The following is a 13,649-nucleotide window of genomic DNA, read 5'->3' on the forward strand; positions in this document are numbered from 1 at the left end:
ATTACTCCACCTGCCAGAGGACTCCCCCACCCCCCACCCCTGCAGCCCCCAAGTGGAATCGCGTGCTCTGCTCTGAGCCTCCCGGGAGAAGTTCGGATGCTTCTTCCATATCTCAGCAAACCTCCCAGAGATGCCTGCTAGCCCTTCAGCATGCTCTTGTCAGGCCCTCTTCAGCCAGGGCTTCCCTACTCCCTCTCTTCCTGGTCCTGCTCGTAGAATTCCACGGCCTCAGACACCCTCGACATTGACCAAGACCCCCGACGCCAGGTTGAGGTCTCCTGCCTCCCCCAGGTTGAGGTCTTCTCCTGCCTCCCCCAGGTACCAGCTTCAGTCCCAGGAGGACACCAAGGAGAGGCGACACTCACACACCATCGGTGGGCTGCCCGAGTCCGACGACCCGTCAGACCTGCCTTCTCCACCTGCACTCTCCGTGTCCTTGAGCGCGAAGGGTCAGCTTACCAACATAGGTCAGTGTTGTCAACCGCTCACTGTGGTCAGAGAGGAGGGCGAGGTGGGGCGGGGCAAGGAGGCAGAGTCTGGGCTTCTCCTGCGCCTTGGTCGCTGCACAGCACCCATCCCGCCAGCCTTCCAAAATAAGTTTGGAGGTGAGCTCTAAGGTGAAGTAGCTCTTGGGCGCCAGTCGGGTTGTAGTCTTCCTTGTGACATCAGCGTGTCTGGTTGCCGGCCATACTGCAAGGCCTGGGGGTGATCCCACATTGCCAGCAAGGAGCCTCACCCTCAGGGCTGCCTGGGCCCACTGGTGAGAAGGCATGTCGCTGGCAGGGAGGAAGGAGGAAAAGAAGGGATCTGTCCTGTAAGCCCAGTAAAGTCGAGGCTTCCCAGTGGTGCAGGAGGGGCCGGATCCGGGGCCCCAGCTCTGTAGGAAGAGCCCTGTTGTGGCCACATCTCTAAATCTGGGGGAGAGGGGGGCACGAGGAAAGAAGGCAGGGGCCCCATGAGTCAGAGGCAGGGAAGAAACTTCATTTGGAGGGCCCAGCCCCAGCACAGAAGCCCTGCAGGCCTGGTTCTGGGAAGCCGTTCATCAGGGCTGGCCTTCTAGAACTCCCTCAAGGATGGTGTCTGGGTAGCTCTGCATGGTTCGCTGTGTGCTGCCGAACCCGGAAAGTGTCAGGGTAAACCAAGGGCATGGGGGACATGCCTGTGTGCTGACTGGGGGCTGTTGAAGGAATGACCATGAGGGAAGGAATGACCCTTAGGGAAAGGTCCCCTGACCTCTGAAGGACTGGGCGATGGAAGATGTGACCGGCTTGATCTCCACCTCCCCTAGGACCAAACAAGGGGACGTGTGTTTACCCTGCAGGGTGAGGGGGTGGGATGAACAAGAAACACCTTACTGGTACAAAAGGGGCCCCTCTTTATGAATGGACGAGGCAGCCACCTACCAGCATTCGGTCTGAAGGATGTCCCAGAGGGGTCCCATGGGGGTGTCCCCTGTGGAAGGTTATGGTCCCCGCAGGGAGCAAAGGGAAGGGTTCTCCAGGTCAGCAGGGTGCAGAGGAGCCCGGCTTCAAAATAGATCCTCCCACAAGCCTCACCTGACACTCCCACCTGCTCCAGCTGACCTAGGAGCCAAGGAAAGCCGGCAGACTGGTGTCTTGCCGCTTCCCAGCCGTCTCTGGGATCTGGCGAGCCGCCACCCTATGGGAAGAGCTTGCCCCTCTCCAGTGCTGCTGAGCCCACTGGCTCCCAGGGCTCAGCCCCACTTCACCTGCTGGCTCTTTTTCCTCTTTATTCGGATCTTGGTCTTGGTCTGAAGTCTCGGTCCTCCCAAGCTGCCAGGGGACTTGTCGAGAACCACAGTACCCCATGTTCATTGGCACATCCGTGTGATGTGAAGGTTTCGTCAACGCTGCGAGGCCCCCAGCCTAACCTTCCAAAACAACAGCTCTCTAGGGGAGGCAGGGCCCAGACAGGTCCCCCAAATAGGAGCTGTGCTTCATTCCCCCTTTGCACCAGTTAGTGAGAGCCCCTCCTTGAGGTGCCCCGCGCCGAACACCCCAGCTGCTTGCACACTCCCACAGCCCCACCTGCCCCTTCCTCTCCTGCCCTCTCACCTTTGGCCTCTCATGCTCCGAGTGCTCCATGCCCCCTCCCTCCCCCCTCACGGGACCCGAGAGCTGATGCTCCTGCTCTTCTCCTGCCCTCCTCCACCCTCTCCTGTCCCCTTCCCTCTGTCCTTCCAGTGAGTCCCACTGCGGCCACCACGCCAAGAATCACCCGCTCCAACAGCATCCCCACCCACGAGGCGGCCTTCGAGCTGTACAGCGGCTCCCAAATGGGGAGCACCCTGTCCCTGGCCGAGAGACCCAAGGGGATGATTCGGTCAGGATCCTTCCGAGACCCCACGGATGATGGTGAGACTTCATGCCAGCGCGGTTCACGCTCATTCCAGCTTTGCTGGGCCCCCCACCCTCCACCACCGCCACCACCACCACCACCACCACCACACACAGGAGCCACACAACATCCGCTGGGGCCATCGCAGGCCTTCCTTCATTCCTTCCTTTCGAAGGATCTGGGGGCCCGGAAACCTTGGGGTGGGGCACTGTCTGGCACTGATGCTTTGGGATGGAGCGTTTGTCCTCGGGGCTGGGGGAGGGACAAGAACCACGAAAGCTGGTGCCACGGTGCCCACCCACCAGAGCACTTGGAAAGCCATGGCTCCGATCCTCTTCGTTGGAGCAGCCGTCTTTCCTCCTTCCCCACTGTCTCCCAGAAAAGATGAGAAGACGTCATGGTGGCTCTGAAGCCCCATGGAGCCTCACATGGAATTAGACATTATGTTCGGCTGTCAGCAAGGCTCCAAATGTTCTCTGCAGGGGGAGCCATCTGCCCGGTGGGGGTGATCTGGATGATAGCGTTGGGTAGACAAGACGTCCCGTTAGCCCTTCGGGACACTTGTTACGCGGGTGTTCTCTCGGTTCAGGCTCAAGAGTGTCATCGGAAGGTACAGTCCTTTCATCCTTTCGGGCTGCAGCCCGAGAGAAAGACCTTGTCTCCTTAGCAAACACCTGCATTGCACTTTTGAGATGCCATCTGGGCCCCAGTTGCCCTCCAGAATCCGAATCCAAGCTCCTGCCACCAGGCGGGTCTCAGGCACCCCCGGACCCCGGGGTCCCATGCTAACTCCGTGCATTCTGCTTCTCTTCCAGTCCACGGCTCCGTGCTGTCCCTGGCCTCCAGCGCCTCCTCTGCCTACTCCTCAGTAAGCACATTCCCATCTCTTCCTCCCACGCCCCTCGCCCCTCTCTTCTGCCTCTTCCTGGGAGCTCTGTTGGTGGGCTGACTGCGTGAGTGAGGCCTCGGCCACTGCCGCCTCTTCATTGGGCCTGTTGGCCCGGGTGGGGGCGGGGGAAGATGCCCCACCACCAACTCCTGAGCAACTCAGGTTGGTTTTGTTCTTCTCCTTTAAATAATTATTATACAACCCTTAACCATGTCCGGGTAAGTGGGGAGCACTATGGGAAGGTGAGACGGGGGCTCCTCTCTCACTGGGCATACAATCGCGACAGCATTTTCTGGGTTCACTGGGGGGCACCTGGCACTGCGTTTGGCTACCCAGTGTTCTCTGATGCGGCCGTTGGTCCTGCGCCCGATGGCTTCTCCTGTAAGTGACTGGCACTAAGCACCAGTCCTTTAGAACAGCCACGGTTCCCTGTCCTTGCGTTCATGGTCCTCAGAAATTTGCCTGAGGATAAGCTCCAGAGAGACCTTTTATTTAAAACCTCGCACATGTGGGGTCTGAAAAGGAGCCCTGGGCGTGTCGTGGGGGATGCATGGAGCTGCTAAGCACAAGGTCAGCGGTGTGAGCCCCGCAGCTGCTCCGAGGGAGAGAGACGAGGCTGTCTTCTCCCATCAGGAGTTAGTCTCGGAAACCCAGGGGAGCGGAGTCATGCAGTGAGTCCCCAGGACAGTGGGCTGTGGGCAGAGTCTGCCAGGAGCGCCAGTGGCACCGCAACTGAGCGCTCACCAAAGGTGGTGGGTCAGACATCAGGGGCCCTGCGGGGCAGGTCACCATGATGAGTCAGCATTGACTCAGGGCAGTGGGCTTCCTTGGGGGGTGGTCTGCTCCAAGCAAGGCCTTGGGAGGACTGCAACCAGGGAGCAGGGTTTCAATCTTTCCACACCTCGGAATCACGCTCCTTCCGGTTCTCTGCCTTGCCGCTGGGCCCCACTGCTTCACCTCGGAATAACGGCCTTCTCTCTCTCTCTCTCTCTCTCTCTCTCTCTCTCTCTCTCTCTCTCTCTCTCTCTCTCTCTCCCTCTCTCTCTCTCTGTCCCTCCCTCCCTCCCTCCCTGCTGCTGTGCTCCCCGCTTCAGGCTGAGGAGAGGATGCAGTCTGAGGTAGGGTGCCTCGCCTTGTCTTTGCTTATTAACACCACTGCACCCCACTCCCCCCACCCCACCCCATTCCTCAGCTGCCACCATCCCTTTACGCTTGTCATCCTTTCGCAGCAAATCCGGAAGCTTCGCAGGGAACTGGAATCGTCTCAGGAAAAGGTGGCCACCCTGACGTCTCAGCTCTCTGCCAACGTGAGTGCTGCTCAGCAGGGGAGGACCCGGGGTTTATCCTGGACACGAGGGGACAGGGCAGGCACACTCTATGACAGAGTGTGTTAGTCTTGGTGGACCAGAGAAACAAGGTCATAAACGCGCATATGTGTATTAAAAAAGAGCTTTAAATACAAGAGCAGTTGAATATTGAGAAAATGTCCCAGCCCAGGATATTAGCCCATATGTCCGATACCAATCTATAAAGTCCTCTTCAGACTCAAGAAACACATGCAATGATGCCAAATGCAGAAGATCACAGGCCAATGGGTGGGAAGTCTTGTGGATCCCGGTGGCGGTCTAAACATCTCAGTGCTGGCAGGGGTCTCCATGTGGCTGCTCCAGCTCAGGGCACAGCAAAACTCCATGTGTCTTCTCAGCTGGAATGTCTCCTGGGGAGTCAGCCTGTCCTGCATCCTGCCTCCAGTGGACTATTTATCTCCTTAGCGCCCCCAAGCTGTGACTTGATTGACAGGTTAAACTCCACCCCTTCACTCTTAATCCTCTCAAATTGACAACAGATTGTGTAACTCACACACAGAGGGTCCCCGGGCCCCTTCATAGTGCCACAGGGTTGTTTTGGGGGTTGTGAATGAGACTTCTTTTTTCACCCGCCCTAATCCATGGGTCTAGATGAGTTCACATCTGTGAATGGTCTCGAAACTGTGAGAGCCCAAATTCTCCCTGGTTCTGCCTTGAGCTGAAAACACCCTCACAATGCCTTGGCCATAGAGGGAAATAGTTGTCGGGTGACAGGTCTTTGGAACCCTCGACCACTGTCCTGGGGTGGGCGTGTCTTCGATTACACCACGCAAGTGGGCAGGCCGCTTGTTGTTAGCAGTCTGGTTGTTAGCAGTCTGTCCATCGAACACAGCGCACCACCTCGAAGCCCAGCTCTCATTCTCCTCTGACTCCCCCCACACCCCCTAACTGCCTCTTCCTTGTCGTCTCCTGCTTGGCGGGCAAGTGGGAGCCAGCCTTCTTGGCAGGACCTCCACCTGCCCTCCGTGCGTCCCCTTAGAAGGAGTTGTTGTTTTTGTTTGTTTGTCCGTCCTGCGAGCCGTGGTTCGTCTCCTCTGTGAGATGGGGGAGAAATGAAGTCAGCTCCCCTGACGAGGCTGTGGTCGCTTCTCCCCTGGGACCGAGTTACACACGGAGAGAACATAGAGCCATTTTCCCCCAAGCCGTAAACAACAGCTGAGCCGGATCTGCAGGCTCCTTCCAAGCGTTTGCACAAAAGTCAGCAAGTCTGCACTTCCGTAGCCCTTTCTGGGCTTCTCTCCGCCCTGCCTCCCTGGAGAACCCAGCTGTCGGCCCGGGGGCTCTCCCTTGGAATCAGGTAGAAGAGTCTCCGTCAGGATTTTTGCCCCTTTTCCAACAGAGTTCAGCAGAAGTTCCCTCGCCGCCTTAGGTTACCCGAGTTTCTTGTTCAGGAACCTCAGTTCCTCACCAGCTTTGAGCTCACATGAAGACTGTTTTCCCGCTTGGGAGACCCCTGAGAAAAGCTGGATAAACAAGAACCATCTCCTGCCTCCCATGTGCCCCAGCCTCCAAGGCTGGTGGCCAGGGTCACGTCCCGCACACCCCAGGAAATTGGTGTCTGGGAGATGCTGGGGAGGGAGGCAGAGAACACGACGATGTCTGATTCATTTACACTGCAGTCTCTCAACCTTCTTGCTGTCCAGACTGGGCCAGGGCCAAGGCAATGAATCCAGAGGTGATTTTTTTTCTCTCTCTCTCTCTCAGAACAGGAAGTTCCCTTTGGCTAGGAGTGAACAAACAGGCAGACATGGTGGGTCCTGAGTCTTAGAGGCAGGCTTTGCTGAGGGCCAGGGCCCTGCCCCCAAGCAGCACCTCTGGGGAGGTCCCACAGCCGTTCTCAGGGTCCCCACCTGGGCTCGAGCTCTTGTCAGGCTCCGTGGAGCATCCTGGCCACTGCCTCTGAGGGCACACCCTAGACGGGGGGTGCCACACCTCTGTGTCCTTCTCATGTGCCAGCCTCTGTTGGCACACCGCTGCTTAGCCTCCAGGTCTTAAATCCCCCAAGGAAGGGAAGACAGCCAGGCGGAGAAAGAAGGGAGATCCTCCTCCTGAGACACGGGCAGGAAGCTGGGGATTCTCGTGAGTGCAAGACTCCAAGGATGATGGGCAGCCTGTTTATAGCCAGATGCTCGGGGAGAAAGAGATGGAAACCACAGGAGACACGAGGTTCCCTGTATGTAAGAGAACATAAACTGTTTGCGGTCAGGGCGTCGATCTGGTCAGGAGCCCAGGCCCTGACAGATTTGTAGTAACGTGGGAGAGAAGGCGCTGAAGGAGGCCAAAAGGAGGCTCCAGGCAGGCTCCTCGCGCGCCGTGTCAGAGCCAGGGTTTCTCCCCCAGGAAGAAAGAATGCCTAGCAGACAGGAAGCGTGACCCAGGGATCCTCGAGCGCCTCCGTGTGAAGAACTGGTCATGTCCTTGGCTTCTTTCTAGGGCCACCAACTGGCTCAGATAGCCCCCACCCATGGCTGGCCCTCTCTCTCCAGCCCCGAAAGCTCCCCTCTCGAGACCCATGCTTCAGTCCCTTCATTTTTCTTACCCATCTTTTTACCCATCTGGCAAATTGGCCACCAGGCAGTCATCCAACTTCAAAAGGTTGGTGGGAAAATTCCATTATCTTTTCACTTCTTTTCCCACCAACTGTTTTTTATCTGCTACAAGTGTCCCTTGGGCCTCTGAGCCACACCGATCTGTCTGGCCTCCTCAAGGAGCGGGCCTGACACCTAGTGGCCAAGCTGGAATGCCCCCACGTCTCTGGCAACCCTGCAAGGTCGAGACTGAAGGTTCAAGGCAGCAGCCCAGAGAGAGTTCCGGGTGGAGGGAACCCTGGGAGCAGCCGCGGAAGAGACAGACCCGGTGAAGTTTTTCCTCAAAGGTTACTTGACCCGTGGAGCAATAGGAGAGTTCAACCCAAATCAGAGGAACCGACCCTCGTTTTAGAACCCCAAAGCCCGCCGCTCTGCATAGCTGAGAGAACAGAGGGACAGTCCCACCAGGCTCCCGTGCTGTCAGGACAGCTGGACCGACCCACCAGGAAGCTGGTCCTTCCTCACCAGAGCATGGCTTCAGGCTACAGAGTTGTCGGATTCTACCTTGCCCGCTCAGGGAAATCACTATTTCAAAATTACCGAGAGGTTCGCCAGCCAGCTTTTGGTCCAAATCAGCTTATCCATGACAGCCCTGTCACCCACCACCCGACACGTCCCCCTCCAGCCTCAGCCAGTACGGGAACCTCTGTCTCTATCTGTTTCAGGCCAATCTAGTGGCGGCCTTTGAGCAGAGCCTGGTGAACATGACATCCCGCCTACGACACCTGGCAGAGACAGCCGAGGAAAAGGTGAGAGCCCTGGGGAGGGGAGGGACAGGGGTGGTGAGGAAGCACCTCCCCAACAGGCAGGGAAAGGTCAGTCCTGAATTCTCAACCCTCCCCCAAAACTGTGTGAACATATTTTTTCCCCAACTCCCCATCCTCCCCTACCAAGTCTAGTAGAGTTCTGGTGCCTGGCATAGAGTTAGGGCCCCGGATGGCAACTGAGAATACTGTTTTATTTTCCTTTGAGGACACCGAGCTGCTGGACTTGCGAGAAACCATCGACTTTCTGAAGAAGAAGAACTCCGAGGCCCAGGCGGTCATCCAGGGCGCCCTGAATGCCTCCGAATCCACGCCCAAAGGTAGCCGGCAGCCTCGGGAGGAGAGGGGCGGGAGCGGGCTGGCAGCAAGACTGCCACAGGCTTTTTTCTGCGTGTCTTTAAGACACCAGCACCCCTACTGCATTTGTAAAAGATGAGGGCCCCTGAGGCCCTCGAGGGTGAGGCTCTGGACCGGTCAGTTCGGAGCCTGCCCCAGGGATGAGACACAGCAGAGGATGCTTGCCCTCCTCACGGGTCTTCTAGGCCAGAGCCAAAGGGCTGCCAAAATCACCAGTCAAGCACAGCGTCGAGGACCAATGCCACCTTGGTATCAGTGTGCCGTCTACACACACACACACGCACACACCATCTTATGTGATCCTCACTGCCGTTCTCTGAGCGGGACATCAAGACAGACTTCCAGTGAGCTGACCAAGCACCACGTAGGTTACGGGGAGTTCACGTGATAAGTCATCCTTGGCGTTTACCTGCGATGAGGTCGTGCCGCGGTAGAGAGAGCCAGGACCTGTGGTAGCCTGATGATGTACCCAGGAGCTGGGCTCGGTCCCACCAGCCTCCTCCTCGTCTGTCATCTGGTTTCTTTCCTTGTTCTACAATCGGCTCCCCCCAGTCTCCATCGCTTCACTCCAGCCCCTCAGCCTACCGCCAACCTGCCCAACTCTGAGAAGGAGGCCCTGCCAGCTCCACCAGGAAAGCGAAGGGCTTCAAGTGACAGCGCCCTTGACCGTTGCTGCTGCCGCCGCCAGTGTTCCTCGTTTTCACTCCTGGTTCTGTTGGAAGGAGCCATTCCTGTGGCAAAGAGGAGTCCTTGCCCGATGACCACACATGCTCTTCTCCATACCTTTGCCCCGGGACTCTCCGTTCCCCTGCCCTTCTGCTTGTAAACCTGTCAAGGGCTCTTCTGCCTCGAAGAGGGGAGGCCAAAGCTATGTCAACCGTGTGGCTCTTCTGACGGCAGCCTCATCTCTCTCTTTCCACTCCACCTCCCTTGTCCCCCGGGCCCATGTGGTCAAGCTCCACACACCACCACTCTCCCCACGGAAACTGCTCTCATCCACATCCAAGATTCAACCGAGAATTCCAAGCACGACTTGTACTCGAGCTCTGTAAAAGGGACACGTGTTGTTCACACATGACCCGGAGCCAGCCCAGTGCCATGGGCCTGTGTCATTCCCATCCCATCAGATTCACTCTTTGAAAGGGTACTGTTATCGTAGTCACAGCGTTCTGCAACCATCACCACCAGAACACTTTCCTCCCCCTAAAAAGAATCTCAGGCCACGCAGCAGCCAGTCACTCCCTGTCTCCCCAGCCCCCAGCAGCCCGATAACCACCGTCTCCATTCTGCCTTCATGGATGTGTCACCCTCTAGGATAGTTCATAGAAATGGATCGTATGGGATAGGTCTGTATTTCAGCGAGCACTACTGTCTCCAAGACCCATCCATGTTAGCGCTTGTGACGGTGCCTGCTATCTTGATGGGTCAGTAATGTTCCCTTGTACAGACACCCCACTCTTTCACATCCGCTTCTCAGTTTGTAGGCATTTGGACTGTGTCCACTTTGTAGCTGTTACGAGTCCTACAGCCACCACAATTCATGTCCCGTTTTTGGTGTGGACATGTCTTCGGCTCTCCAGGGCATGACATCCTTGGGAGTGGAATTGTTGCATCATTGGATCACTCCATTTTAACTTCTCGATGAACTGCCCAACGTTTTTGCAAAGAAGCCGCGCCATGTGATCTTCCTACCAGCAGCGTGGGGGGGTGAGGGTTCCTGTCTCCCTCCAAGCCTCAGCTTCCTCACTGTCCATCCACTGGATGGAAGTGATGCCGCATAATGCTGGATGGCATCTTGAACGTCGTTTCCTGTGCTGACTGGCCACCTGAGCTCCTAGCTTCGTCATGTTTTTGACCAGCGTTTGTCCTTTTATAAAGAGTTCCTTGTGTATTACGGATACTTGTATTTCTATGCACGAGCAGTGAACAAGCCAAAGAGGAAATTCAGGACACAATTCTATGGACAACACAGTCCAAAGGATACAGAGGAGTGAATTTAACCAAAAAAGGTGTAAGCCACGTGCTCTGAAAACTGCATCCCTGGGAGACATTAAAGAAGACTTCGTAAATGGAAAGGGCAGGTCGTGTTTGTGGATTGGAAGATTCAGTATTGTTAAGAAGGGCAGTATAAGGTGGGGAGCGGGCTTCAAAAAGTGAGTGGGAAAGAAGGAAGTCAAAGATGGAGGATTTTTTTTTCCATGAACCTTTCTGAAGTTTTCTGGAGCCCCATCCTAGTTAGTTCTGCCTCCTGTAACTCTCCAGTGTGCCCGTCCCTGTCTGAGCTCTCTCCGGCTCAGGTTTTCATGGTCTGCTGAAGACTGACGGTAGTTTACTTACAGATCACGCCTCACATACTAAGCCTGCCTGCACGTTGCCCCCAGGTAACTCCACCAGACAGGCTCAGCATCGAGAGATCAGAAATTCTTCCCACTCTATAAAAATCATTGCTCATCTTCATAGACTGATGCTTGAGGGGATGTCCTTATTCTTAGAAGGTGCTTCTTGAAAGCATTAAAGTGTCACGATGTCTGTGACTTCTTTTCCAATCATTTGAGAGAGAGAGAGAGAGAGAGAGAGAGAGTGTGTGTGTGTGTGTGTGTGTAGAGAGAGAGAGAGAGAGATTGGAGGCAAATACAGCAAAGTACTAAAACATTTGAATCTTGGTGTAAGGAGATTGGGTAACCATTGTACCACGTGTTAAGTTTTCTTTCTTTTTTGCATTACGCTGTCTATGTGTTTGAAACATTTCAGAAACATAATTAGGAGGAACAGAGAATACACTCCAGCCCCTTGGCATGTCATGCCATCCTCTTTCCTTAACTTTATTCCCTAACCTCATCTTGACTTCTCCTCTTGCACTCTCTGTTGTAATTATTATTAAGAGTAATAGCCAGGATTCGTTGCCTGCTTGCTGTATTTTAAGATACTTTTCTGAGTATATTACATGTATTCACTTGCTCAAAATCTCTAGCCTTTAAGGTGTGTTTAATTGACGAAGATCAGAGAAAACTACTAGCTTTTTCAGAATGATAGATTCTGGAAGGTCCAGCCATTTCTAGTTTCCCAAGCATACCTTGCTCTTCAGTCGCTGTAGGTGAAGTGTATTTATTGAGTACATGAATCCTGTCATTTGCTGGGAGCTGTCCAACAAAAAGACAACAGCAGACAGGCCGATAACTACACTATCTGTTCATGCTGATCCAGGCTCAACGGGGTTTCTAGTGTTTTCTGGAAGCAGTTCAGGAATCTGGTGCTGAAAGCAGCAATGCCTGGCTTTATCTTAAAGTAGGTAATCATGGAAGTGGCACAATATTTAACTTTCTGTGGACTGATGCTGCAATGTAGCCTCTGCTCTTAAAAGTACTACAGGACCTTTCTTTTATAGACTCGCAACTGATTAAAAACACTGGATAAGGGATGGGGCAATGCATGTTTATCTTGCCACCCTGCACTTCCGTGTTTATTGCGACGATTTTCAATTCAATATTATCGTAAAAGCTATACATGCTCTGGGGAAAATGTAAACTTGGGGGTTGGAAGAGTACAGCCTTGTGCCAAGATGCCCCACCAACTGTCACTGTAAGACCTATTAGGACACCGCCATGTGCACTTATTCACATAGCAGAGGTCGGCAGTTCAAACACCTCCAGCTTCTCCGTGGGCAAAAGACGAGACTTTCCATTCCCATAAAGAGTTAACAGTCCCGGGAGACCCACAGGGACTGTTCTACCCTGTCCCATAGGATCGCTGAGTCACAATCGACTGGGGCATTGAGAGGGTTTTATGAGTTCTTTTGCCCTCCTGCGATGAGTCAAGGAGTTTCTAACTGAGATGGTAAAGCCCCAGGATGGAAACGATTTACGATCTGTGCCTTTTCAGCAAAAGTGTGCTGACCCAGATATGCACTAGACAGGGGGATGTGGTAAAATACAAGAGCCCCTCCCTGTCCTCAACCCTCCCCTACTCCCGCTCCCAGAGTTAACTCGTCCTAAAAGGCTCCCACATCATTTCAAATAGCTTGATGTCCGTCGGGCTCATAAACCCAGTGCTAAAAGTGAATGGAGGGGTTTCCACATGCTTTCTGAGCAGCGGCAGTTCCAACACCAGATCCCGGGGTCTTACGTTTTCCCCAAGTATGCAGGGAGGATTAGATTTAAACATCCATTTCTGGTCCTGAAAGGAGTCAGACAATAAAAATAACCACTCAAATCCCCTCACTTAATAGCTCTTATTTCTAGAAGAATTGCCTGTAGCCCCCGACCCGTCCCTTGCATCTGTCTAGTTTCCTTCCATCTCTGCTGCTCATTGTTAATTAACTCTATTGCGTGGGGGTGGGGTGGGGGATCTCCTTGACATTGTGCTATAATCAGCCACGATGTTGACGTCGCAGGAGACCAGGGAAAGGTGCACAGACCTCTTCCTGTCCACGTCTCTGTAACTTCCCGTGACCGTAATTATTTCAAAGTACAAGGCTCCTAAAAATGGGATCACACGATGTCCTGGCTTCTAAAGCCTTGCTGTCCATTACCTATGACACGTTTCATTTGGGGAAATGTTTTAGTTGGTCTTGGTGAGAGTGCCCATAGCACACGAGGTTCCCCTTTGGCAATTTATGCACTGAAACTGTTGGTGGTATTGGTGGTTTTTTCGCAGTGGGCACTGGGCTCTTCACTTGCATTCTCACTGGTCCGTTTCCAGGACCCTGGTTTCCCTATGTCTGACCGTGGCTCCAGAATCCTAGTGGGCCTTTTGGTCTTCGTGGAGCACCCACGGTAACAGCCTTTCTTTTGTGGGCAAGTTGGTGATTTTGCCAAAAGGTGCCCTTGGGGTCATTTCAGTTCAGGGCTTAGAGAGTGTCTCAGCCCAGTAGTCTCAGAGAGTCCTCTTGTCCCGACGGGTCCAATGAGTCCATATGTTTAAGCGAATTCTGCATCCTGCTCCTTGTGGCTCCCCTGTCTCTCCAGGTCTATGTGTTCTGGCCTGATCAGAAAGGCCCATAGTCATGGGGCTCAAGGACCATCGGGTCCTCCTGGTCTCGGTCTAGCCGAGGCCGTGGCTGATGCAGGCCACGAACCCAGCAGCAGACCAACTTCTTCTCTGAGACGCAGGCGTCCCTGTCTCTTTCACGCCTGAAACCCGCAGCTGAGATCTATGGTGGCATCTTGGGCTAAATTCTGTTCGCTCCAAGCACGAACCTGGTGATCTGTACAGAATGTGACCAGTCCACAAAGAGGGGGCTTCTAAAAGTTTGTAGAAACAGGGTGACGGACGTTGCCCACACACTCCTTGAAGCCTTCTCATGTGGGTGGCCAGCGACTCTGTTTGG

The 13,649-nt window shown here is 54.5% G+C and overlaps 1 protein-coding gene across 8 annotated transcripts in view; it reads left to right on the forward strand.

The window, feature by feature from the left end:
* NAV1 (neuron navigator 1) overlaps positions 1–13,649 on the forward strand; it is a 286,217-nt gene that overhangs the window by 257,476 nt on the left and 15,092 nt on the right. For 5 of the 8 annotated variants that reach the window (XM_075528818.1, XM_075528824.1, XM_075528823.1 and 2 more), the window contains 7 exons: positions 319–467; positions 2,205–2,375; positions 3,174–3,226; positions 4,342–4,365; positions 4,477–4,554; positions 7,868–7,951; positions 8,175–8,286. In XM_075528818.1, coding sequence (XP_075384933.1) covers positions 319–467; positions 2,205–2,375; positions 3,174–3,226; positions 4,342–4,365; positions 4,477–4,554; positions 7,868–7,951; positions 8,175–8,286 — 671 coding nt within the window. The remainder of the gene's footprint in view (positions 1–318; positions 468–2,204; positions 2,376–3,173; positions 3,227–4,341; positions 4,366–4,476; positions 4,555–7,867; positions 7,952–8,174; positions 8,287–13,649) is intronic. The other 3 variants (XM_075528821.1, XM_075528820.1, XM_075528822.1) reach the window with 3 other exon arrangements.

The sequence above is a fragment of the Tenrec ecaudatus genome, chromosome 1, assembly GCF_050624435.1.
Source record: "Tenrec ecaudatus isolate mTenEca1 chromosome 1, mTenEca1.hap1, whole genome shotgun sequence".
NCBI lineage: Eukaryota > Metazoa > Chordata > Mammalia > Afrosoricida > Tenrecidae > Tenrec > Tenrec ecaudatus.